This window comes from Gadus chalcogrammus, chromosome 6 (genome assembly GCF_026213295.1).
Source record: "Gadus chalcogrammus isolate NIFS_2021 chromosome 6, NIFS_Gcha_1.0, whole genome shotgun sequence".
Lineage (NCBI taxonomy): Eukaryota > Metazoa > Chordata > Actinopteri > Gadiformes > Gadidae > Gadus > Gadus chalcogrammus.
The window spans coordinates 11,575,742-11,602,346 of NC_079417.1; the positions used below are offsets into that span (position 1 = coordinate 11,575,742).

At 48.0% G+C, this 26,605-nt stretch overlaps 1 protein-coding gene and 1 pseudogene across 1 annotated transcript in view; both read right to left on the reverse strand.

Annotated features, from left to right (window-relative positions):
- The window catches only part of LOC130384305 (cell surface hyaluronidase-like), a 19,983-nt pseudogene extending 18,971 nt beyond the window's left edge, over positions 1–1,012 (reverse strand).
- Positions 1,013–5,562: 4,550 nt separating this feature from the next.
- The window catches only part of cemip2 (cell migration inducing hyaluronidase 2), a 34,362-nt gene continuing 13,319 nt past the window's right edge, over positions 5,563–26,605 (reverse strand). The window contains 24 exon segments of the mRNA XM_056592428.1: positions 5,563–5,745; positions 5,748–5,831; positions 6,084–6,125; positions 6,128–6,189; positions 6,298–6,367; positions 6,370–6,442; positions 7,121–7,222; positions 7,863–7,921; positions 7,924–8,081; positions 8,695–8,877; positions 9,606–9,744; positions 9,747–9,794; positions 9,797–9,815; positions 10,399–10,614; positions 12,142–12,319; positions 13,883–14,038; positions 14,779–14,814; positions 15,133–15,264; positions 16,516–16,604; positions 17,649–17,728; positions 17,731–17,774; positions 19,606–19,761; positions 21,305–21,510; positions 24,872–25,084. Coding sequence (XP_056448403.1) covers positions 5,621–5,745; positions 5,748–5,831; positions 6,084–6,125; positions 6,128–6,189; positions 6,298–6,367; positions 6,370–6,442; positions 7,121–7,222; positions 7,863–7,921; positions 7,924–8,081; positions 8,695–8,877; positions 9,606–9,744; positions 9,747–9,794; positions 9,797–9,815; positions 10,399–10,614; positions 12,142–12,319; positions 13,883–14,038; positions 14,779–14,814; positions 15,133–15,264; positions 16,516–16,604; positions 17,649–17,728; positions 17,731–17,774; positions 19,606–19,761; positions 21,305–21,510; positions 24,872–25,084 — 2,670 coding nt within the window. The 3' untranslated portion in view covers positions 5,563–5,620.

Here is a 26,605-nt window from a genome sequence, read left to right on the forward strand (position 1 = left end):
CCAATTTTTATTGCGTTTCTGGAGTTTCTGCGTAAGCTGGCTGCCCTGGGCTCCAAGTACAGCATGAGCAGCAGTGCTTATGAAAAGAGCCTTGTCCTTGAGTTGGTTCCAGCAGCAGCCTGTCCTACAGGTATATGAAGCTAATGTAGCGGCGGCTAATGGACTGGAGCCCTTCACCCACACACACACACAGAGCAGCCTTACAAGATACAACATGAAGAGGGAGAGCTTATATAGAGTGATGTTATATCTCTTGTATCTCTTCAATGCCATTGTTGGAGAGAGTCGACCTCGACACATTTTAACATCACGACTGGCTCCCAGAGCGATCCCACTCACCACTTAACTGATTCACACCGTTAGGGGTTTCTAGTTTAGTTTCCACACACTAGACTAGACACACTAGAAGCGCAATCAGGGTGAATGCCTTATTCATCACCGGCCAAACTATTCAGAGTGCTGTTACTCCAAATTCCAAAGCTTCCATTTTTTCAAAGGACACAAGAATGGATCAATTTTAAATTAAAGCAGAAGTGAACAGAGTTCACTTCGAGCATTCTGGGACAAAAACCACCCAACCCCGGGCTCGGATGCTACACTGAACCGAGGAGACCTATTCTCTGTGTGCTTTTCAGTGCAACAAGTTGTGTTGCTGTTAAGGTAAGTGTGACATTCAGCAGACAGGAGATTTACATTGCTCCTCTGGGTGCCGAGAACACCAGGAGAATGGTTGGCATGGAAACTGACCCCCTACACGGCTGTCAGAATGGTTAAATTATTCAGGATTGCCATCCCTGTGCATCAGCGGGAGGGCCCTGGTTAGCACCTCTTAACGATGGGATAAACAATCAGAAATAAAGCTCATATCTTATGGACAGATGTTGTTTAATGCAGAGTGGACGCGGCCACGACTCCACTCTATACTCTGAAATACTAAATCTATTTGATCGAGTGAAATCATGGATTTTTCTCTGTGAACACAAACACGCGCACCTGTGATTACCTGAATCATATTGTGAATCATATAGTGTCCATCAAAGCATTTACGGTCATTGTTATGGATGAATAAAATGACATGCTGGAGAAACCTGTTGTTTGTGTTTGAGGAAAGGGCAACTTCTGTATGAAATTATAATTTATTAGTAACCTTTATTTACTCAGGCAAGCAAAATAAGAACAAAATTCTTATTTTCAAGTGCAGCCTGAAATGGAGTTGCCTGTCCATTATACCTATTTCATCGTGGCTGCTGCCTATTAAATTCAGTCGTCAGAATGAAAAAAATTACATTTAAACAATGAACAAAAACAGAGCAGAATTATTTTTTAAGCCTAAATAAATTAAAAGCTTTGAAAAACGAACAATGTAAAAAGCACCACAGAGTGTTAAACGTGGAACAGGTAGGCCTAACTGGCACTATAATTTCACATGGGGGTTTTCCCCCCACTACCAGTTTGACACAGAGAGTGGAACTGCGATGGTTGCCACCCAGTTGTGTTGGTTGGATTATTATAATCGGTGGCGCTAGTCATAACCGCTCAGTAGGCTGAGCACAGACTTTCAGAAACACCACAGGGAGAATAATGAAAGAAAGTAATTTCAGCCCGTTTCAGTTTGAATGAGGGATAGATTGCCTCCGTCCCTCATCATGCAACTGGTTGCTGGTAAATTGCATCATGCTAAGCACTAGTGAGCTGTGGCTGCGTCCTGCCGCCCCCGACGGAGGGAGACATTCAGGGACAACATGGCCGTCTTCATTATTCAAATCAGCTAGCGCCGTCTGTCACTCATCTGGGGGATGACTGACAGACTGAAATAACAGATCCGTACGCCCGTGGCCTAATGCAGGTATATCCCCTCTCTGAAGAGAGACATCGACGCAGGCAGCATAAGCCATTCGCTGTGTCCTCGGATATACGATTAAGTCGTTTAGCGGAGACTTTCATCCAAAGTGACTGACAACAGGGACCTCAGAGGCAGGCAGGTGAGGCGTCGGGCTCGTGGATGCCAGCAGCTCCTCTTGGGGTCTCTCTGCTGGGAGCCCATCACCCAAGACTCTCCTGTCCCCCGTCCTCAGGGTGTTCAGTTGTTTGTGTTTCCACGTGAGGTACAGCAGCTTATAGGACACGTTTTCTAGGCACAGCCATGGTTACCAAGGCAATATAACCTTGCTTGATTCTCTTTTCTTAACAATGAGACTCTTAAGATGTTGCACCTCAATGTCACTCATTGTTTGTATGTCGCTTTTGCTATTGACATTTACATTCAGGGCAATTAGCAGACACTTTTATTCAAAGCGACTTAGGCCTACAATAAGTATATTTTTCAAGAGAAATATATGTTTTTCGAGAAACAACAATATATCGCTGTGTGTACGGTAAGGATGTTCATAGAACCAAATGCAAAGCACTAAAAATCATGAGGTTAACCCGTCCTTGTAAACAACAAAGATAGCCATGATCAGGTGCTACACAATGCTAAGTACTATTTTGAAGTGCAAGGACGTAAAACATACAACAGATTAAGTGCCAGTTGTGTTGAAATATTTGCCATAGTAGCCTTTCTCCACATCCTCTGTAGCACTAGTGATGACCAGAATCATTTTTTCTCCCTCAAAGTGTTTACGGTTGTTCTTTTGGCTGAATTAAATTACATCCTGGAGGGACCTGTTAATATAGGCTACATGTTAATGACTGAGTAAAGGGTCATTTCGGTATGAAATAGAATTCTAGGTCCATTATTCCCTATCTCGTCGCGGCCGCTACCTCATTGAATTCGGTCATTAGAAAGATAAAAAATGGCAATAAACAATGAGAAAAATACAGAGAAAGATTCTTTTTTTTTACAAAAGCCTCAAGAAATGAAACGCTTTGAAAACGTAAGAAAAAAGTTGAGCACTGCGTATTGAATGTAATAGGTGACTAGCTCTATTATATCACATTTTACTGGGGTTTCCATCCAGTCTCAGTTTGACATAGAGAGTGGATCTGTGATGGTTGTGTGTATTGGATTATTGTACTCGGTGGCACATCCTCAGCTGTAACAAATTAACCTACAAAAAATATTTTAATACTAGTCTGCCCCCAGGTGGTTAAATGTGTTAATGACCCGGGATTTAATTTCAACCAAATTTATTTACAAATAAGATGACAATAATGAACAGTTTTGCCAAAGCATTCATTTTTATTAACCCAACATTTATCAGAAATTCCATAACTACAGGACATTTATTGGCTTAACTTGGTGGAACTGTCCCGGCAATTCACGTTAACGAATCACGTCTCTCACAGCTCGATAGGCAAACTATCAACAATACATTTTTGACATTTCAATCGCATTTACATTTAGAGTAAAAAACAAAATACACTATATTTACATTGCAATATTCAGCCTGCTTCTGAACAAAACCGAGGGCTGCGGCGCCGTGCGTCCTTGAAGCGTTAAGTGATCGCAAGTCAATAAACGTAACCTCTTCCCTCTGAAATGGGACTTCTTTCTCTCCGACAACAGTAGAGTGGTTAAAGGGCTACAGGGTACATGTCCTGCAGGGAATCTCTCCATCACACACTGGCAGAAAGGTACTCAATCACGCACTCACGCACACCTAGACACACACACACACACACGACATACGCAAATATAAACAGCAAGCAATGCAGCCCCCCCCCCCCCCACACACACACACACACACACACACACACACACACACACACACACACACACCACACACACCCACACACACACACACACACACACACACACACCACACACACACACACACACGGGTGTGCCTTGTTTTTGGGGAGCCTGCTCTCATCCAAACACTCTTTAAATACAAGCTGCGTTATAAGGCCTGAAGCATGGGGCTCTGTCTTTCCAGACTGCCGCAGAAAAAAATTCTTCTGCTCCTAAAGTAAAAGCAACGCCATCTCATCGCTTCACCTCCGATCAGTTGAGACGTGAGGCAGATTAGGGGATAAAACACACATCGATTCCAGAGATGGTTAGAAACTGGATAGGGTACATTAAGAACAGCGCCTGTTGTGTTCCTAGCACGAGGGGGGGCGACGCGCTCCGGAGAGGTCGATACAAACACGGAACAGAACATCCAGTTGCTTCTACAGGAATCCAGTTTATAAAAAAAAGTTCCCTGTGTCTTTCGTTTCCAGAGCTGCACAGTGATCTCAGCGTCTCATCTGAATCCACATTCAGTTGCTGCGGACGCACAGGAAAAGACAGGGAGACCAAAGACAAGGGGTGGATGGGGAGTTCAAAAGGAATACAGTGCAGGGTTTTGTCGCATTTTAACAATTAGAACTCTCCTTTTTCAATTAGAACTCAAACCGCTCCTCTGTGCTTCAAGCGAGTGTTTGGGCAGATCCAACTCTGTGAGTGTACTCTGTGGCCTTGTGGCACTAAAATGAGAGCAGGTATTTCCAATCCATAACACAACAACACTACAAGGTGAAGTGAATAACAGAAAAGCAAGGAGCTCTGTTCCTGCAGGCCAAGGCGCTGATAAACAGGCGGATGAAATGCGGTTGGGTTGTTTCCCTTGAGATCCAACACTGGCTTGGAGAGAAGAAACCCGTTTGGAAAAACGAACAAAAGAGCAGACATCTCAGCCTCTGAACAGCATGCCTCGTACACATGCCTGGCTGAAGTAAAAGGCTACGCATGGTCTTCAGTTGTGTTCAACCTAGTGCATTTTTTGAGGGTAAAAAGCTAGATAAAGCTGTGGAGATAATATAAGATCCTGCTTCACTCGTGAAGGCTGCTTGACTCTGGCTGTGAATATGGCTTTATACTGGTTATTAATAAATGCCCCCTCTGGTGCTATGAGAACACCAAGCAGGAGTGAGAACACACAAGCAGGAGTGTGAATCGACCGCCCCGGCTCGGTTTGGTTACACTCACGTTTGCGCTCAACATATTGGTTGAGGAAGAGTCTCACTTTGTGCTGCATACATAACATCTATAACATTTCATAATTTAACTTTAACATTTCAATTGATCTTTCCAATATGGTGACCTGGCAATTTCTCATGTTATCCCATCTGAGTCTGAAGTGCAGCTCTTGTCCAGGTCAGAACAGATATATGGATTTAGACAGCGCAGTATCTTCTCAGTTTCCCTGGTACACTGTATAGATAACTGCATGTATGGCTGTGGCTATAAGGCTTTGTGTGTGTGTTAAGGAAAGTGCACTTGTTCACCGGTCCTGCCAAAGCGATTTTAACACACATGCACTCAAATGCACACATGCACACACACGTCAAACCGGTAAACATTGTTTTTCGTTTGCTGTGATTAATAAATTAACAGTTTAGCAGTTGACATTCATCAGCTGGTTTTCATGTGTGTTAGTATATGTGTGTGTGTGTACAAAATATGTGTGTGTGAGAGTGTTAGTGTGAGAGTGTTAGTGTGTATGTGTATGTGTTAGTGTGTGTGCGTGTGTGTATGTTCATATGTGTATGTGTATGTGTTAGTGTGTGTGCGTGCGTATTAATGTATGTATGTTTGGATGTATGTGTTGGTGTTAGTGTAAGTGTTGGGTATGTGTGTGTGTGTGTACATGTGTCAGTGTGTGTGTGTGTGTCTCTTTGGGGGTCCCGCCGCTCAGTGCAGCTCTGTGGCCGTGCTCAGCAGCTCCAGGTCCTTGCGGGTCCGGGTCTTGTCGGGGGGGCAGCCGTAGACCTCCAGGCCCAGGGGCAGGTAGCGCTCCCTGGGGCCCAGGACCTCCTCCCCTGGCCGGTCTGGAGGGACACCCAGGGAGGGGGGGGGCCCGGGGAACCCGCTGGACCCTGGAACCCCCAGAACGCCAACGCTTCTGTCAGAGAGAGAGAGCGAGAGCGAGAGCGAGAGACATAGAGAGAGAGATAGAGAGAGAGAGAGAGAGACGCAAAGATAGAAGAGTCAGAGAATTGAGATAAAGAGTGAAATAAAGAGAGAGAGACAGAGACAAAGTCAGAGACAGAGAGAGACATAGAGAAAGAGACAGAGACAGAGACAGAGACAGAGACAGAAACAGACAGACAGACAGACAGACAGACAGACAGACAGATTGAACTACAGCACCAACCTTTCCCCAGCAGGTGGGCCGTCTTGGCCAACCCCAGGGGACCAGATGAGACGAAACGTCAGCGAATCCCACCGGCTCCCCTCGGGTTGCCAGGAGAACGATGGACCTAGACAGAGGAGACACACACCCCTGTAAACCAACTACAGTGTGCAAATGGAACTGAAACATAGGTCTGGCTTGATCCTGTTTGAGATCGACTGGCCCCTCCCCTCACCTCTTTGGTATCACTGTTTTCAGAAACTGTTTCATGTTTGCGTCCACGGCGGCAAAAAGTTCTTTTTGAGGACTTTCCCTGAGCAGGCGTCCACACAGAGCATGTAGAAGCCGGGCTTGGAGAAGGGCGAGACGACCTCGTTCACCTGATGGGAGACAGGGAGCAGGAAGTGGAACAGGTCACACTACAGAGCGAGCATCGAATCATAGCACGGCGAGACAGAGACAGAGACAGAGAGAGAGAGAGAGACAGAGACAGAGAGAGAGAGAGACAGAGAGGGAGGGAGGAGGGAGAGAAGACAGAGAGGGAGAGAGAGAGACAGAGAGGGAGAGAGAGAGACGAGAGAGAGACAGAGACAGAGAGAGAGAGACAGAGAGGGAGGGAGGGAGGGAGGAGACAGAGAGGGAGGGAGAGACAGAGAGACAGAGAGACAGAGAGAGAGACAGAGAGAGAGACTGTTTCTATTCATAGGGTGCAGTGTGTAGGTTGCTGTGTGGAGGAGTGCTTTTGGTAGGGTGCTGTCTGTAGGGTGCTGTTGTAGGGTGCTGTTGTAGGGTGCTGTTGTAGGGTGCTGTTGTAGGGTGCTGTTGTAGGGTGCTGTTGTAGGGTGCTGTTGTAGGGTGCTGTTGTAGGGTGCTGTTGTAGGGTGCTGGTGTAGGGTGCTGTTGTAGGGTGCTGGTGTAGGGTGCTGTTGTAGGGTGCTGGTGTAGGGTGCTGTTGTAGGGTGCTGGTGTAGGTTGCTGTCTGTAGGGTGCTGGTGTAGGGTGCTGTTGTAGGGTGCTGTTGTAGGGTGCTGTGTGTAGGGTGCTGGGGGGCCCCTCACGGTGATGAAGGAGCTGTTGTCCCCACTCTGCAGCTCCTTGGTGCTCAGGGACTTGATCTGGGTGTGCAGGTAGGAGGTCCAGGGCTCGCTGGAGAACACCAGCTGGGACAACAACAACAACAACAACAACAAAGAGGTTTTCACTGGCTTCTCATATGGATGTGTACTATTAAGTGGGTTGTGGTGTGTGCTGTGGTGTGAGTACACTCCTAGTATGGCCGGCCCCAGGTCAGACAGCCAACCCCGAGTACTTGCGGTTAACTAGACATCTACCATCAGGTCTCCTCGTCATTAAAGGTCAATGTATTTACGGCGCTTTTCAAAACCACAGCGCATTTCGGCCTGTGCTACGTTAACCGATGCAAAATGCTACAGTAAGCAAACAGACATCTAAGCCCCTACCGCAACCCCCCCCCCCCCCCCCCGAGCTGCTAAGCCAGATAGAAGATCCAGTGTGCCACAAGTACATCCACAGAAATGACCATGTGGGCTACAAGTACATGCCCAGAACAGACTGTGTGTGCACAAGTACATGCACAGAACGGACTGTGTGTGAACAACTACATGCACAGAACGGACTGTGTGTGCACAAGTACATGCACAGAACGGACTGTGTGTGCACAAGTACATGCACAGAACGGACCACGTGTGTACAAGTACATTCACAGAACGGACCATGCGTGTAACGAGGCCCCAGAACAAAAGGACATGTGCACACGGTCCACAGCCGCTGGAGACTCACCTGCTTGGCCCCGCAGTCCTTGCAGGGAGCGTCGGAGAGGGGGGGCATGGGCAGGCTGGGCGAGGGGTCTTGGTGTACTTGGGGTAGGCCTTGGCAGTGCAGTCGCAGGTCTGCGTGGAGGCGGTGGTGGCCACCACCCGGACCCGCTCGCAGCCGCGCGACGAGCAGTAGCTGTGGCCCTCGCGGCCGTGACGCGCACGCAGGTACAGCCACAGCAGCCTGGGGGGGGGGGGGGGGGTTAGCTTCAGCATGATAAAATGTGACTATCGTTGGACCGCCCATTTCGCAGATTTTCAATAGTAGGCTAAAGTAACTACAAGGACCACCTGTTGTGATTTTAGAATTCCCTCTGTTTTTATTAATGTCACAGCACCAGCAGGGTCAATGCTCCCCACCCACCCACCCACACCTAAAACTTTTTGACACTTTAACCGGGCTATTACATGGTTCGGCATACCGAGTTTGGATTAACGCAGCGTGCCGTCGGACCCCAATTTATCAGAACGTTAATTTTACAGCGCTGACTTCTCCAGAACATTCGCTATAAAACGCGCAGGTGAAGGATGGAAGGATTTACGATTTTCAAGCAGCAGAGCAGAAACTGGACGAATACACCCGAGCTGACAAGCTGATAATCCTCAGAAGAAGCACAACCATATGCACTACTTATTGTAGTCATCTTAAATAAAAGTGCACAAGCATACGCACTACTTATTGAAGTAATCTAAAGAAGAAGTGCACCACGTACACCTGGTAGAACACCCCCTGAAGCTGATTGGAGCAGAGCACCGCAGTGTAAACCAATAGCAGCCGAGTGTTCGTGTCTCCTCACCCCACGCCGCGGTCGAAGAAGTACTTCCTGTCCAGCGGCGCCCTCGCCAGCTCAGCCAGCGAGCCCACCGTGCCGTAGTCGCTGATGTCGTCGAAGCTGTTGCCCTGGCGATCGTTGGTGTCGGCCATGACCTGGAAGGTGGTGTCAGAGGGGTAACAGATCCCCACCAGGGTCCAGTCCCCTCTGAGAGAGAGAGTGAGAGAGAGAGTGAGAGAGTGAGAGAGAGAGAGAGAGAGAGGGGGGAGAGTGAGAGTGAGTGAGTGAGTGAGTGAGTGAGTGAGTGAGTGAGTGAGTGAGTGAGTGAGTGATGAGTGAGTGAGTGAGTGAGTGAGTGAGTGAGTGAGTGAGTGTGATGAGTGAGTGAGTGAGTGAGTGTGAGTGAGTGAGTGAGTGAGTGAGTGAGTGAGTGAGTGAGTGAGTGAGTGAGTGAGTGAGTGAGTGAGTGAGTGAGTGAGTGAGTGAGTGAGAGAGAGAGAGAGAGAGAGAGATGTGTTCTTGATTAAATGTGCACACAATCAATTGATGGTGAAAGTGTCCTATAGAGATACACACAGTCAGAGCATCAAATAAATATATATATATGATTTATCATATATATATCATCTATCCTTTATAACTAAATAATTAATAATAGATACAAATGATTAAGATATTTTTATATATATATATATATATATGATCTATATATTAAAATAACAAACTAAATATTTAGTTATAGATTAATAATATATACTTTAAACCCTAAATGATTAAATAGGACTGATAAAAGTGTACATTTTACACTACACCTACACAAACGCTAGTACACACAAACACACACAGAGCAGCACCTACACCCCCCCCCCCCCTCACCGAGTCCCCCCCCCCCCCAACAAGCCCCGCCTCCCTCACCGAGCCTCGCCCCCGCCCACCTGTCGTAGTTGATGAGTGATAGCACCACGTCGCGGGGCGCCAGGCCGCTCCAGTGCAGCGTGTAGCTCTTGCTCATCATGAGGACGGGCTGGTACTGCTGCGACAGCGCCCCCTGGCTGTTGGTGCCCCGCAGCAGCAGGGCGCCTGCGGGTATTCGTCCCTGATGATGGACAGCGTCAGGCTGGGGCGCCTTGCGTCTGGATGTACACCTGGGAGGGGGTGCGACTCTGTCAGCATCACCGTGGATACCAAAGTCTATTTTTTTATAATCTCCCAACAGGGATAGTTTAGTGAAGGCAATCAATCGATCTGACCTATTGGATACACTCACGCACACGCACACGCGCGCGAACACACACACACACCACACACACACACACACACACCCTGCCCAAGCATCACCTTGGTTACCAAATGAAGCGTTTATGTGTGAGATTGCAGTTATTTATAATCTCTCTTCGCAGGACAGCTGAGAGAAGGCGATCGATCGATCGGATGTATTGGATAAGGCAAGGAGAACATGAATCTTATTCTATTAATCAAAATAAATGAGCACACACACACACACACAACACACAGAGACCCCCACACACAAACAGAGGCACAGAGACCCCTTCACAGATACAGAGACCACCCTCACACACAGACACGCAAACACACACACACACAGAGAACCCCACACAGATAGAGAGACCCCTTGGCACACACACACACACACGCACACACACACACACAGAGACCCCCATACAAATACAGAGCCCCCCCCCCCACACACACACGCTCCCGCCCTACCTGGGCGTAGCGGCCGCTGCAGGCCACGGCGTTCCAGCGGGACAGGTTGGCGCAGGCGGGGTGCTGGATCAGGAAGTTGTCGGCGCGGCCCACGAACACGCCGGCGCGGCCCGTCACCGAGCCGTCCACGTCGTGGAAGATGGAGTTCTTGTCGCCGTCCAGGTCGTTCTCCTCGAACCACTGGCCGGGCCGGCCGAAGAACGCCCGCAGACCCACCTGGGCCACGGGCCGGGGGAGAGAGATGTGTTTTTAATTAAATGTGCTACTATAGACACACACATAGCTGCTATACATCTGTATATCAAATAAATAAATAAATAAATAAATATATATAATATATATATATATATATATATACATATAGGATTTATTCATATATATATACACCATCTATCATCTATAACTAAATAATTAAATAATATATATAATTTATGTATATATAATATATATTATATATATATATTATATATATAATATATTATATATATATATATATATATTATATATATAATATATATATATTATATAATATATGATTTATATATAAAAAAATAACAAGGGGGTAAGGGGGGACTAGATTCTGAATAGAGACATTTCAGTGTCCTGTTAAGATCGAGTCATCGGCATCAGAGCCTGGTTCCAGCAGAAGCCTTCGCTATAGTAGAGCACGCAAGCTCCGTGTTCACGCGAAAGCGGCCTTTCGTCTCTTCTGAAAGCAGATTGTCTGGCCAGCATGGGTGGCGAGTGCCTCCCACATTCTGGTCCAGGGCACCGAACCCAGGACAATAACCAATTCACCCAGAACAATAAACCAAAGGCTGGAGTAGACATGTATATTTATGAACAAACCTAGGGTCTCTGAACACACACTAGTCTCAACACAGCACAGGGAGGAACAGTACAGTATAAAACATGACACTGTGATGATTGGTCTTTCTATATACAACATTACGCTCCAAATCTGCAAAAATCTTAATCGTCATTAAACAGTGCTACTAACTCGACCACCAACAGGGGGCGCCAGATATCCAAAATGTCATCCGTCAACGGAGCGCTCCCCTCCCACCTATCCGACCCCTTACTACGCTAGTCTACCGATAAGTGCCAGCTCAGAAACTAGAGACTGAGCTCTGATCCAGGCCATCGAGGGGAAAGCAAGAACAAACGAGGGCGCTCTGCCAATGAAACACGCCAACACAGCAGAGCAACAGCTGCTGTGTGTGGGTCGAGAGGCAGAGCAACGCAGAGGGTGAAGGGTTGACTAGGAAAACACTGTCAAAAACAGCAGGCACCATATATATATATATATATATAAATATATATATATATATATATATATAAATATAAGAGAGAGAGCGAGAGAGAGAGAGAGAGAGCGAGAGCGAGAGCGAGAGAGGAGAGACAGACAGGCAGGCTTAAACTAAAATCATAGGATGATCCAGGCAATGGTATCAACAAAGGATAACCATCTAAGGGGCTTTGAATTAAAAAGCCTTATAACTATTCAACTATTGAATCACATTACACACGCACCCTACTCCGTACATTACCACCGCATACTAAGCGGAAAAGCGCGGAAACGTTGTAGTCTAGCAACACTTACTCTGCATCATCAACATCATCACATCTATACCATCGCCCTGTTAAATTGCTGTCACACGTTTAGCCTCGTCCCTCTTCACCGGGGGGTGTGGCCGATCGGGAGGCGGGGCTTGGCCGGTCTGGAGGCGGGGCTGTACTCACGCTGGGGTGGAAGTGGAGGCGGGACAGGTTGTTGCGCGGCGTGAGCTGCCAGGTGTTCTTCAGGCTGAAGCCCACGGCGCTGGTGAGCCGCTCGGCCGTGGGCGCGAAGCCGCGGAACGTGCTGCTGGTCAGACGCACCGGCCCGTCGTAGATCTGGAAGCCGCGGATCGGGAACGTCCTGGAAGGGAGGGGGAGGGGGGGGGGGGACACAGCGTTTGGAGCGGGATCAGTGAACACTGTTCACTGATCCCTGCCTCCAACACGCTGGCTGTCGCCTTGCGTGGTTGATACCGCCGTCGGTGTGTGAATGTGTGCATGAATGGGTGAATGTTTGGCCATATTGTAAAAGCGCTATATATAAATGCAATCCATTTATGACAGCCTCTCCCAACAGAAGGAGATCTCATTAGACGCTAACTGCGATGTGAGTCGAAGGGGTCAACCGGTCGCTCCTGGGGTCAGAGCCTAATTTGGGAAGCGGGTTCTCCTGGTTGTGTTTACATGTTTTTAACAGAAAGGCCAATAATGCCTTGACCATGTTGAACCACAATCACGGCCAGGCAGAGCGGTAAGGTCATGGCCCTTGTAAAACACTAAATATTTAACCTTAACAGCCGGCGGTCAAATCGATGCTACCGTAGACTAGCTCTGGAAACGGAGCCATTAGCCACGCCGCTTGTGTGTGTGTGTGTGTGAGAAAGAATTTGTGTGCGTGCGTGTGTGTGCGTGCGTTCGTTCTTGTCTGTGTTGTATAACACCGAGGCACGTTCAGCGAGACAGAATGAGAACAAGACAGCAACCCAGAAAGGTAGTGAGCTCCTGGGAGGACAGGGAGCCGGATCGAGGTCCACCGTGCCTGATTAAGGCCGGGCTGCAGCCTGACAAGCCAGCGCCTGGAGCATGTTCGAATTAATGGAACAAAGCTCTCGGTCTGGGGTCTGTGGTCGTACAGGCCCAGCTGAGGCTGACTCACTAGACAACAGGGATGTAGTTCACACCTTTTTTTGACCACAGAGCGCACTGCGTTGCACTGCATTACACGACAGCCTTGCCAAGTCAGGCTAGAGCATGTGTTTAAATAGGTCTTGTACCAGAATGCATCATGGTTTTTTTCTGCTGGCGATACTCCGCCATATGTACAGGACTCAGGACCGATGCAGCACTGTAAAATCCCGAAGGCTATGCTAATTTCTTTGTTTTGTCACGTCTCGCATGAGATTCGCTGTCTAACACAGCAATGTCTCCCCATAATTACCAGTTATTTCAGAGTAATAACTTAACAGTGACCAAAAAAACATGGCTAACATAGTAACAAACATTCCAATGCTCCTATGCTTCCAAAATGGAGGTTGTCGTAATAAACAACGCCTTTTCCGAAACGCCTACCACATCTACAGGAAGTCATATAAGATGTTAAATGACACGGTTCACTTGTTTTTCTCTGGAAACCACATTTTCAGGAAGTGGGTTGAGTCATAACTTCATTTTGATGATATGAGGATATAAAGTTGAGAAACTTGTAAAACTCTTTCCTTCCTTTGCCATCGCTACCAGCGTCAAAGATAACTCTCAGTAACTCTCAAACAACTCTCATAAGCTAAATCTATCTTCATTAAGAGGCTTTCTATGCATTCATGTGCTTGTTATCCTACAATAATCCCACCTCATGCTTGTTGAGCCATATTGAATAAAAGCGTTATCAAAATCACTTATTGCTGTTTCTTCAAGCCTTCTCTCTCACCTGTTTCTGGGCAGTGTCCTCATCTTCCCATCGGAGCCGCCCAGGCCCCAGTACTTGTTCTGCCCCCCGTTGGTTCCCCGGTTCTGGCTCTCGCCCACAAACAGGGACTGGCTCACCTCCTGGCTGGAGCCCTCATCCTTAGGGTAACTGCCATCGCTGCACAGAGCGAGGGGAGGAGGGAGACATCGATGAGACCGAGTGTCAAGGACCGGCCAGGGATTATATATAGCGCGCACCGATTGATTTAGTGGGAGATATTGGAGGTGAAGGGTAAACGGGTGGTGCAGGCGTTACTGAGCTCGAGAGACAGGAAGAGAGAGACAGGAGCGGGGCGAGAGGAAGAGACGGGGCGACAGGAAGAGCGAGACAGAGAGAGACAAAAAAGGAAAGATATAGAGGGAGAGGAAGAGAGACAGAGGAAGAGAGAGACAAAAAAGGAAAGACATAGAGGAGAGGAAAGAGAGATAGAGGGAGACAAAAAAGGAAAGACATAGAGGGAGAGAAGAGAGACAGAGGAGAGAGAGACAAAAAAGGAAAGACAGAGGGAGAGAAAACAAGAGAGCAAGACAGACAGACAGACAGAGAGAATCAAGATAGCAACACACAGAGACAGAGACAGCGAGCAAGAGAGAGAGTGAGAGAGAGAGATACAGAGAGAATGAAGAAGAGAGAGAGACACAATGACAAAGAGAGAGAGACACAATGACAAAGAGAGAGACAATGACAAAGCGAGAGAGAGAGAGGTTTGAGGTCAACGGTAATCTAAGGCTTCTGCTGTGTGCCCAGTATCTATCAATCACAGCCGGTTCTTGGCAAACACCTGGAAGTTGGTTGGCAAGGCCGCAGTGAATCCTCAAGGTTCAATAAACACACATTAAGAGGTGAAGCGCACACACCTGGCAAAGGACAGGCCCACTCCGTTGTCTGCAAACCTGTGTCAACAATAGAGGAAATATGAGCATCAACCAATAAACAGACTCAAAACGACCACCACTGACCACTGGATCAGGTTTACGATTTCTTTAGTGTGTTGTTTTAATACGTAATCAAGAGCAACACCAAAAATGTAAACCATCAATGGCAACCATGCAGCTGTTAACACCAGTGGCCACTGGTTGGTCCATGACAGCCACACAGATATAACACCCACTCCCAGGGGTGGGTCCATGGCAGCCATACAGCTGGCAACAGTGGTCCCCAGTGGGTGGCCCCAGTGGTGGGTCCGGGGCCCATGGAGGCGGCCCTCTCACCCAGAGTTCCTGATGATGATGTCCCCTCCCCGGATCCAGGCCCCCAGGTCGTTGTTCTTGAAGGAGATGAGCGTGTCGATGACCGCCGCCACGCGCGGACGGCTGGGGTCGGCGTGCTGGTGCGGCCGGAATCTGAACACACAGGAAACGCGCGCCGTACGTCAGGTGGGGCCAAGGGCACGCACACAGATACAAACACAGACAAAAACAGAAACACACACACACACTTACACCCACTTACAAACAGACACAGACACTCACTTACACACACACACCAACTCACACGCACACACGTACACAAACACACAAAAACACTTTCTAAATGTTACACATTATTATCATATAACCTGGGAACCACATGAATCTGTGTGCTCATGTTTTATTCACTCTGGCCCTGCTTCCATTGTGACAGACTCCTAGTAGGACTGGCTTGGGTCGGGCCAATCAAAACCCTTTATTTAAGACGGGGCGGGTTTAATATGATGACCGTACAGAGGAGCGCCCAATGGCAGAGCCGATGATGAATTTACATAAACAACCAAGATGGCTGCCGCTCTTGTGTGACACGTTTCGTTTGCTCTGATTGGTCGTCTGGGGGTCTGAGACTAATGCACATTAGTGAATCTGTCTGGCTTCTTTCTACATTCTTCTTCACAAAACTCGAGAAAACTGGGCACAGGAATAGTGTTCCTCGTTCACACACACACACACACACACACACACACACACACACACACACACACACACACACACACACACACACACACACACACACACACACACACACGGTCTGGCAGAGATGTAATCTTTTTTTCCATCTGGAAGGGGCTGTGTTTGAGTAGCGAGCGAAAGGGAAACTCTATCTGTGAAGCCTTGTTTTCTCTGTCAATAAGAACCAGCCTCAACCAAAATAGTAGTCGTATGGTAATGTATCTCTCCTCGCAGTCACGTGGCCCATATCAACGCACGTGGACACGCACCGACGGCCAAAAAACGCTGAATTATCATATAGTACTACGAGGTCGGAGCGAAACACAAACAATACCCAGCGGACCGCATATACTGTACCTCAATATTGACCTTACTTTACACCACATCCTAATGCACACATTTTGTGGCCAACGACCGCAAAACCTGCTAAAATGTGTAGGCTATGGTCTTGGGTAAACAAGGCAGGCAGCGCGCATACCTGGCAACCCTGGCGGCGTGTGGTGCACTGTGCCGTCTGACCACGGACTGGAAAACGCTCCGTGTTTAGCACCCGGCTTCGATTACATTGAAGTGGATTACATTGCAGGGACGGTGGTTAGCACACGCTGGGATGGCTCAGCCCTGCTGCAAACACTGTGGTGTAAAGAAGATACCTGCAGAACGCACACACACCTGGCACTGTTGTCTAGACAGAGGTACTCCCTGGGGTCCTTCGCCGTGGCGTTGGTCGTCTTCACACCTTTATCAATGAACAGCCCAGCCTGGGGGGGGGCACAACAACAAGAGACGCTGTTAAATGCGGTCCATGCAGGGGTTCCCCCGTCACACACGCGCACGCACGCACGCACACGCACACACGCACACACAGACACACACGTTTCTTTGTTGACCCACTCAGACACAAGAGTGCCACTATGTGTTCCAGAGAGCAGGGCCAATAGACCGGGCTAAATTAAACCCGGAGCTCCCAAAAAAATAAGAGCATTCATATTTTGTCACATCGCTGCAAGGGCTGACATTTCATGAATGACCAGAATCCCACCTCGTCTGCGTTACATTGAGATCTCTATATATATATATATAATATATATATATATATATGCATCCGGATTTTTTGACCATTTGATGGAAAACCACCAGCTGGGGCCGCTTGTACACCAATGCATATGAATGCATATCATAAAGTATGTGCATTAGTGATTGTGGAAAGCTGTGCTCCGTTGCCTCAGTCCAGGGTATGGCTTAAGTACCGCCTCAGGGGCTCAGACTGCCTCCAGGCCCTCCGAGAGGCTCCTTCAGCCGGAGCAGACAAAGAGCTTACAGTTCACCTGCCTAGCCTGTTATTATGTTACACACAGCCCACAGAGCCACATTGTGGGACTCAGGGAACAGGGAAGGTGGTTGCCTCCATTGCTCGTGCAATGCGTGATTCAAGTCTTGAGTATGAAGTAATAAAAAAGTAATAGTTAATATTAGCTATTTCAATTTTAATTAATTTTAACTATTTTGATACCGTAACCTAAGCAAAACCATCCATAGGCAATTCTATAAGCAATAGGATGGAGACACATCACAACCAGTGCGCCATATCCTTTGCTAAAAATGTTTATCACTTAAAAGCTAGAGGCTCTCGCTGAAAACCAACCCAAACAGTACCGGACCCCTTAAACAGACTTGACGAGGTACACAAGGCTTTGATGGAGGCGGGGCAGTGTAGTTGCTGGTTCGGCCCGGTCTACGGGTGTTATTAGGGACGGACCCTATGCCGGCTGGGCGGCGGCCACGGACCACTAGGGCGGCGGTACCTTGAAGTTGGAGTGGACCCGGTTGTTGTAGAAGATGCCCAGGGGGGTGAGCTCGGCCTTGGTCTCGGGCACCAGGCCCTGGAGTCCCCCGTGGAGGCGCTGTGGAACACGAACCAATGCCGGCGTCTGGGGGACACAGAGGGTGAGTGGATTTAAAAAAAAAAAAACTAGGGCTGGGCAAGTTAACACGTTAATTACACTGTAACACACTCTTATTTAATGCGATTAATACAAGTTGACGCACGTTTATTTTATTTTACTTTGATTTTGAAAGGTTTTTGGACACAGAATGTCAACATTCATATCAGAAATCATTTTTGTTTTTAGTTCCACTTACTTTAGATCACACTTGCAGTAGGTGTCTTACTGCAACCAATCTGTGGTGTCCCTTAAGTTTCATATCTCACCCACACCGAGTGAGTCAATAAAACTCCCTCAAGATCACTTGGTCTAGTTTTTGCTTATTAAGTACATTTGGTATAAATATAATGCGTCATTCCATTTGATAAACTCATTTAAACTTCAATTGGAGTGGATTAAAATCGAAATTTTAAAAAGTGGGATTAATTGCGCGTTAACTCACCAAACTATGCGATTAATCGCTTTTGCCCATCCTTAAAAGAAACACACCTTTATTTACTGAGGTGTGTAGCATCTTACCCTAGCTATTGTTAACCCAGTGATGTTAGTGCTTGGCACTTCGTTCTATGAACATCCTTAATGTACCGACAGCGATATATTGTTGTTTCTCTTTCTTCTGACAAATGTATTTGTTGTAAAACGCTTTAGATAAAATGCATTTGCTAAACGCACTCAATGTAACTGTAAATGTGAATATAGATGTAGATGTAAACCCTGGGTAGAGCGGGGGGACTGCTGATGCTCTAAGTGGTGGAGCTCACGGCCAATACAGAGAGGACAAAGGCCTTAAAGGAGAGCTCTTAAAGGGTTGGCTATGGAATTCTCTTTTTTTGGCCATTTTTGCAACAATTACTTGAAATCCTTATCATAACCCACTTACAGCCACTGAGTTAGAGTACTGACATGAAAACTAAACAAGTCAATCATCTGTGGAACGGGCAGGGTTTGAAAAACTCCAGCCAATGATTTCCAGTAGCTACTGGAGCTAGCTAACTAGCTAATGGCTCGCTCTCTCGCGCATCTGTGTTTCGCTCGTGCATGATTGCGCGTCCATGTACTTGGAATGGGTGGAGTCAGAGTCAGCGTTGAAGGAGAGGGGGTAGGACCATTTGAGTTGTGTATATTCAAAATCTCTGGCGTTTCGCAAATCCCATACCCAAACCTTAAGGAACAGCTCGAGGTTTGCTAGGGAGTGGAATGGCCAACAGGTCGAACCCACGCCAAAAGGTTTTCGAATTCGAAACCCTGAACCATCCACAGTATACCTGTAAAGCATACTTCAACAGCTCCCTAACCCTTATCTGTGTCTGAAAACACAACCTTTAAGTCACAATGCAATCATCTGCTTCAAGGGTTCATCGAATTGTGGTTGTTGTTGCCGCCAATAAAGTACATCTATCTCTTCACAGGGAGCGGATATCTTCTAGAGCGGGTTCTCTCTCGTTTGTTCCAGGTCCCGATCGGAGGTTAAACCCCGCTGAGCATGGTATGATGAGGTCACTGTGATTGGACCGTGTGTCTGTAGTCCAGGTGGACGGACCCAGAGATGGAGAGGCAACAACTAAGCCAGCGACCGTCCCTTTAATCTACTGTGTGCGTCCCAGCGGATCTAGGTTTGTTGCCTTTTCATTTTATCAGAAATTATATTAATGTTATTTTACGTTACTCCCAAACAGACCACCTCACAGTAGTAGTCAGGGGGGATCTTTGGGGAAGGGTTTTTGTTCGCAAGTGCTCTCCTTTATAGCACACAAACATTGTCCAGGATCAGTGTGTGATAAGGAACACAAAGTCCCCTTTTATTGGTTAGCAGAGCCGCGCGGTCGGTTCCACGTTCTCCCAGGAGGGTAAACGGTGATACTCAACCTGACGGAAAGGACGATCTGAAGAACGGGAAGTTACCTGAGAACCAGCGGCCGCGTTGCTGATCAGGTTGTTGTTCGGGTTGGCGATCCAGAAGGTTGAGACTGCCCTGAAAGACAACACAATCAGCGATACACATACACACAGACAACACTCATCAAAATCCAGACAAACACACGGACACACGGACACACCCACCCTAGTGGACATTTCTAAGCCTCACTCAAACAGAGGCATTTTTTTGGTGGGTAAAACAAACAGAGTGATCCCCCATGGGAATGAGAGGTTGTTTTTGTGTGGATAAGCCTGTCCACTGCTATCTCGGCCACACACGGCTAACATTGGCCAGTGTGTCCTCGCAGTATCTCTTCCACACCGAGTTGCCTGTCTGATGTGCTGAGGAATTCCTCAGATATCCCCTGGTGACCGAATGACCCCCCCCCCCCCCCCCCCCCCCCTCTCCAAGACCCCCAGTGCTCAGCCGTTCTCCTGCTGTACCGCCATCTCCTGAAGACCCTATGAGCCACACAGCATGAACAACATCCTCTCTCTAATTTCTGCAGAACTCCTCTCAGATAAAGTCACTATCCCAGTATCTCACATCTCCTATGGTCCTACATGTCTCCTGTCCTAACAGCTTGCTGTTTTGTTTGTTTCCTTTACGAGTGCAGTTCTCTCAAAACCTCAAACTCCCCAGAGAGCTTGAAACTGCGCTGGATTATGGTCAGTCTATTTCCAGCAGCAGCTCATTACTTACCTTGCGTGAAATGCTAATTGCGCCATTTCGGGTATGCTGCCTGACTGCCTTGTCTATTTTCACCGCTCAATGAAATCTATTTCTGGTGATGAAGCTTTTGAGTTCCTTATTTGCACAGTTGGCTTGCATTTTTGCGTTTGCTGTGTCGCATTGACAAGTTTCACCGCAACCTCAGTTTGAATAGGATGTTCTGTATTTACTCAGGACATTCACTAATTAACAAAATCCTCACTGTGAATCCTTTAATTTATTAGAAGGCTTCCCTGCACTGCTTTGAAATCCGTTATGCAATAACAGTGATTGTTCCACCCCAGTAAAACACCAGCCCACCCGGGTCAGGGAAGAACCTTGACCTAGTACGATATTTATCCCTGTTGTTTACCCACGCAGCCTCTTATCTCTCTCCCCATGCACGCCTGTACTTCCTCCATCCTCACTGACATCGTGTTATTCAGCCCTTTTGCATTTAATCTAGATTTCTGTCTGTATATGCTCTTATTGACTCTTTACACGCTCTTATTGTGTAGCTAGAAACATGTTCTGCATATATCTTTTGTCGGATTCCTTTTTTACATTTACATTTAGGGCATTTAGCAGACGCTTTTATCCAAAGCGACCTTCAATAAATACATTTAATTGCATTATATTTCTGACCTGTACTTGTAGTACTCGGTACTCGGCTCTGAAAGCCACATGTCTAACCTTGGACTTGGACCAGTACTTATTATTATTATATTAAATAATAATACATTTTGTTTCAGGGCGCCTTTCATAAACACTCAAGGTCGCCTAACAGTTAAGACAAGCAAAATACATTTATGCTTGTCATCTTATGACAAGCAAAATTGTACATGGTGCCATTGAACCTCTTTATGTGATGCTGAGGTCCACCTACTTGCACTCTGTGCTGGGCGAGGGCGTGTACCCCGGGTGCACCCGGTCCCTGAGGGCGGTGCAGAGGGTGTCGTTGCGGTCGGTGGGCAGCAGGGTGCCAGGCCGCGTCAGCAGCCCCAGGTTGTGGAACAGCGTGTTGCGCTGCTCGATGCCGTCCTCCAGGAAGAAGCAGTGGCCCAGCGTGTCGTAGCCCACCGTGTCCCTGACCTGGAGGGGGGGGGGGGGGAGACAGAGGGGAGAGACCATGAGAAAACCATTGGGGGGGGGAGACAGAGGGGAGAGACCATGGGACAAACAGGGGGGGGGAAGCCGGGAGACAGAGGGAAGATACCATGAGACCACCAGGGGGGGAAAGACCATGAGACCACGTGGGGGGGGGGGGGGGGGGGGGAAGACCATGAGACAACCGTGGGGGGGGGGGAGACAGGGAGAGACCATGAGACAACCACGGGGGGGGAGCCAGGAGACAGAGGGGAGAGACCATGAGACAACCAGGGGGGGGGGGGGGAGCCGGGAGACAGAGGGGAGAGACCATGAGACAACCAGGGGGGGGGGGGAGACCAGGAGACAGAGGGGAGAGACCATGAGACCACCAGGGTAAGCAGGAGGAGGAGGAGGAGGAATGTCCTAATGGATAAAGAATATTTGAAAAACTAAAAGTATAATTTATTATTAGAATAATGATTGAATAAACTATACAGACATGCATTTATTTTTCAAACATCCTACTTTTAAATAGCACATTAAATGTTTGGTGACACCTTTGGGCATTTTTAAATCGACTACTGTAAAATGTTGGACCCAGCTCCTGTGACGTCGACCGTTGGTTTACAAACAGATGTTGTGAAGCATTTGGTTTTTCCATTTATGGTCGCTGCCATCGCTTGACATTTTTTTGCAACCAGCAGTGGAACGGATCTATTTAAGGCTCATTCAGGCTGGAGGTGAACGGCCCTGCAGTAGTTTATGGATCAAAAATCCACTTTAAATACTTAACGATTTAATGAAATAAAGCTACACGGGACTCAAACTTAAGATGAACTAGCCTCTAACGGGCTTGGTTTTGGTTTGAATGCACGAGTTCTGAATATGACGATACACAACAGTAAACATGTAGAGTGAGATGATGGATATGTTTGCTCATCATATTTAAAAAAACCTCACAATGTCTGAAAAACTGCAAAAAAAAGTACTTCCTGGGCGTAACCTCGATTTAAACTAAACGAATCAGAAAGATAAAGATAATAAAATGTAACCAAAATGTAAAATTTGAATAAGTTGATAGATTGAATCAGCATTTTCAATAGCTCAGGCGGAAGGCTATTGTATAAACTGACTCAAGTGCCCCTCAGTCGGAGAGGGAGGAGGAAATGAGTGTCAAACAATGTTATCAAATATTAAGGTCAGTTTCCTCCTGTCACAAGGCTAGAACAATTTCTAAAAACCCTGAAGGGCAAAAGTCTACCAGTCCCAGTTTCGTGTCAGAAAGGTACTAATACCCTCATGATAGCTGAGATTGACTATATTATTATAGTATTAATTACGCTTCATCCAGAGCTCTATATGTTTTTGTTAAAATTATCATTACAGTCTCCTCTACAGCTGTATTTGTTTGATCGAGAAACTGCAGGCTGTGCTGTAAACCAGTCGGAAACAACGACCGACAGACAGACAGACAGACAGACAGACAGACAGACAGACAGACAGACAGACAGACAGACAGACAGACAGACAGACAGACAGACAGACAGACAGACAGACAGACAGACAGACAGACAGACAGACAGACAGACAGACAGACAGACAGACAGACAGACAGACAGACAGACAGACAGACAGACAGACAGACAGACAGACAGACAGACAGACAGACAGACAGACAGACAGACGACAGACAGACAGACAGACAGACAGACAGACAGACAGACAGACAGACAGACAGACAGACAGACAGACAGACAGACAGACAGACAGACAGACAGACAGACAGACAGACAGACAGACAGACAGACAGACAGACAGACAGACAGACAGACAGACAGACAGACAGACAGACAGACAGACAGACAGACAGACAGACAGACAGACAGACAGACAGACAGACAGACAGACAGACAGACAGACAGACAGACAGACAGACAGACAGACAGACAGACAGACAGACAGACAGACAGACAGACAGACAGACAGACAGACAGACAGACAGACAGACAGACAGACAGACAGACAGACAGACAGACAGACAGACAGACAGACAGACAGACAGACAGACAGACAGACAGACAGACAGACAGACAGACAGACAGACAGACAGACAGACAGACAGACAGACAGACAGACAGACAGACAGACAGACAGACAGACAGACAGACAGACAGACAGACAGACAGACAGACAGACAGACAGACAGACAGACAGACAGACAGACAGACAGACAGACAGACAGACAGACAGACAGACAGACAGACAGACAGACAGACAGACAGACAGACAGACAGACAGACAGACAGACAGACAGACAGACAGACAGACAGACAGACAGACAGACAGACAGACAGACAGACAGACAGACAGACAGACAGACAGACAGACAGACAGACAGACAGACAGACAGACAGACAGACAGACAGACAGACAGACAGACAGACAGACAGACAGACAGACAGACAGACAGACAGACAGACAGACAGACAGACAGACAGACAGACAGACAGACAGACAGACAGACAGACAGACAGACAGACAGACAGACAGACAGACAGACAGACAGACAGACAGACAGACAGACAGACAGACAGACAGACAGACAGACAGACAGACAGACAGACAGACAGACAGACAGACAGACAGACAGACAGACAGACCAGACAGACAGACAGACAGACAGACAGACAGACAGACAGGACAGACAGACAGACAGACAGACAGACAGACAGACAGACAGACAGACAGACAGACAGACAGACAGACAGACAGACAGACAGACAGACAGACAGACAGACAGACAGACAGACAGACAGACAGACAGACAGACAGACAGACAGACAGACAGACAGACAGACAGACAGACAGACAGACAGACAGACAGACAGACAGACAGACAGACAGACAGACAGACAGACAGACAGACAGACAGACAGACAGACAGACAGACAGACAGACAGACAGACAGACAGACAGACAGACAGACAGACAGACAGACAGACAGACAGACAGACAGACAGACAGACAGACAGACAGACAGACAGACAGACAGACAGACAGACAGACAGACAGACAGACAGACAGACAGACAGACAGACAGACAGACAGACAGACAGACAGACAGACAGACAGACAGACAGACAGACAGACAGACAGACAGACAGACAGACAGACAGACAGACAGACAGACAGACAGACAGACAGACAGACAGACAGACAGACAGACAGACAGACAGACAGACAGACAGACAGACAGACAGACAGACAGACAGACAGACAGACAGACAGACAGACAGACAGACAGACAGACAGACAGACAGACAGACAGACAGACAGACAGACAGACAGACAGACTCCGACTGACCAGCAGGCCGTTGGTGGCGTGGATGCTGACGCAGCGGGAGAAGGAGTGGTGGATGGAGAGGCCGTCCACGGCGGTGGGCTGCCGGTAGCCCCCCCGCTGGTCCACGTCGCCACACAGGTGGAAGTGCAGCGGGTAGCTGCCCCTCACCGCCTGCTGGCCCATGTGCCTCAGCTCCACGTGGGACAGGTGCACCGACGTGAAGTTCGCCAGGATCTGACCAGGGGAAGGGCTCTGGGTTAGTGGTCACTCTGCTCATGTGAGGAGTCCCCTTCAGCCAACGCCACTCACAGGAAAGGACCGGCACGGGTCAGTAAGGTGCGGCTAGGGCTGAGGTATCACGGTGCATACAGGTAGGTACATAGGGCAATCCAACCCAGTACCTTTAAGCTGGGAGTCCCACACCCTAGCACCTAGCACGACCCCTCCCCCCTCCCACATCCCACATCCCCAGAACGAACGAGGGTGTTAGAGGAGGGGACAGACACGTGGACGGAGGGACACATGGACAGACAAGCAGGCAGACCTCTACGTTCTTATTGGTAAGTCATCAGGCTCGCCTTACTGAGGATAAGACAACAAACTGTGCCTGAAGAGCAGAACCATTGTGTAAGCCGCTGATTTGTCCCCCTGTGTTGGCTGGCAGGGCCTCTAGTCTAGCCCACCGCAATGTGATCACAACTCGCTCTGCCAGGGGCAACTGAGGCTCTAAGCCACGGCTGCTTCTGCTGCTGCCGTTCAGGGGGTAAAGAACTGACAAATCCTAATCAGAAGAATGAATTGGCAGAAGAAGAGGATGAATGGGCGAGACAAGACGCAAGGGCGCCCGGCCCCCTCCTCCTCCTGCTCCCCCTCCTCCCCCACCTCCTCCTCCTCTCCCTCCTCCCCCTCCCCCCCTCCTCCTCCTCCTCTCCCTCCTCCCCCTCCTCCTCCTCTCCCTCCTGCTCCCCCTCCTCCCCCACCTCCTCCCCTTCTCTCCTCCTCCTCCCCCTCCATCCTCTCCTCCTCCCCCTCCTCCTCCTCCCTCTCCCCCTCCTCCTCCTTCTCCTCCTGAGTGCAGGGCCCTCCAGGAGGTCTTCTGCGGGTTTGGACCAATGAGGTCTGGTTCCTGTTAACAGAGCTATTGGCCAATCTCTCCAAATAACTGGAACCCACATCTCCCTCTTGCATACACACGCACGCACGCACGCCCGCCCGCACACAAGCATACAAACACGCTTTCTGCCTCTGGCTCTGTCATACATATACACACAACCACAAGGGTACACACAGTGTTGTGTGTGTGTGTGTAAGTAATCTACCGAAGACGTCAGTTTTACATTCCTTGAAAGCGATCACAGCTTCACAGAAGAAAAGAAAACATACATTAAGCAATGCTTAGAGAGTCATTACTCAACACAAGATCAAAGCACACAGAGACCCTCACATAAACACAATGAACACCCAGATGAGAATCACAGGCATTACACATCATCTGCATGCAGAGGGTTAACTGTGTGTCTTCAATTAGAATAAGGAAACCTTTTTTGCTTTTAGGAAATGAAGTAAATTATCTAATAAATGCTTATCATTCTGAGTAAGAGCACTTCTATATTTCTGGAAATGAAATGGAATGTATGTGGAAATATGGATGTGGAAATATAGAAGACAGGAGGCTCAGCTGGGTCCAAATGTCTCTCTGCATCGTCGAGGCCTCAGTCGTTACGCTACCTGGATGTCCCATTTGAACCTGACGCC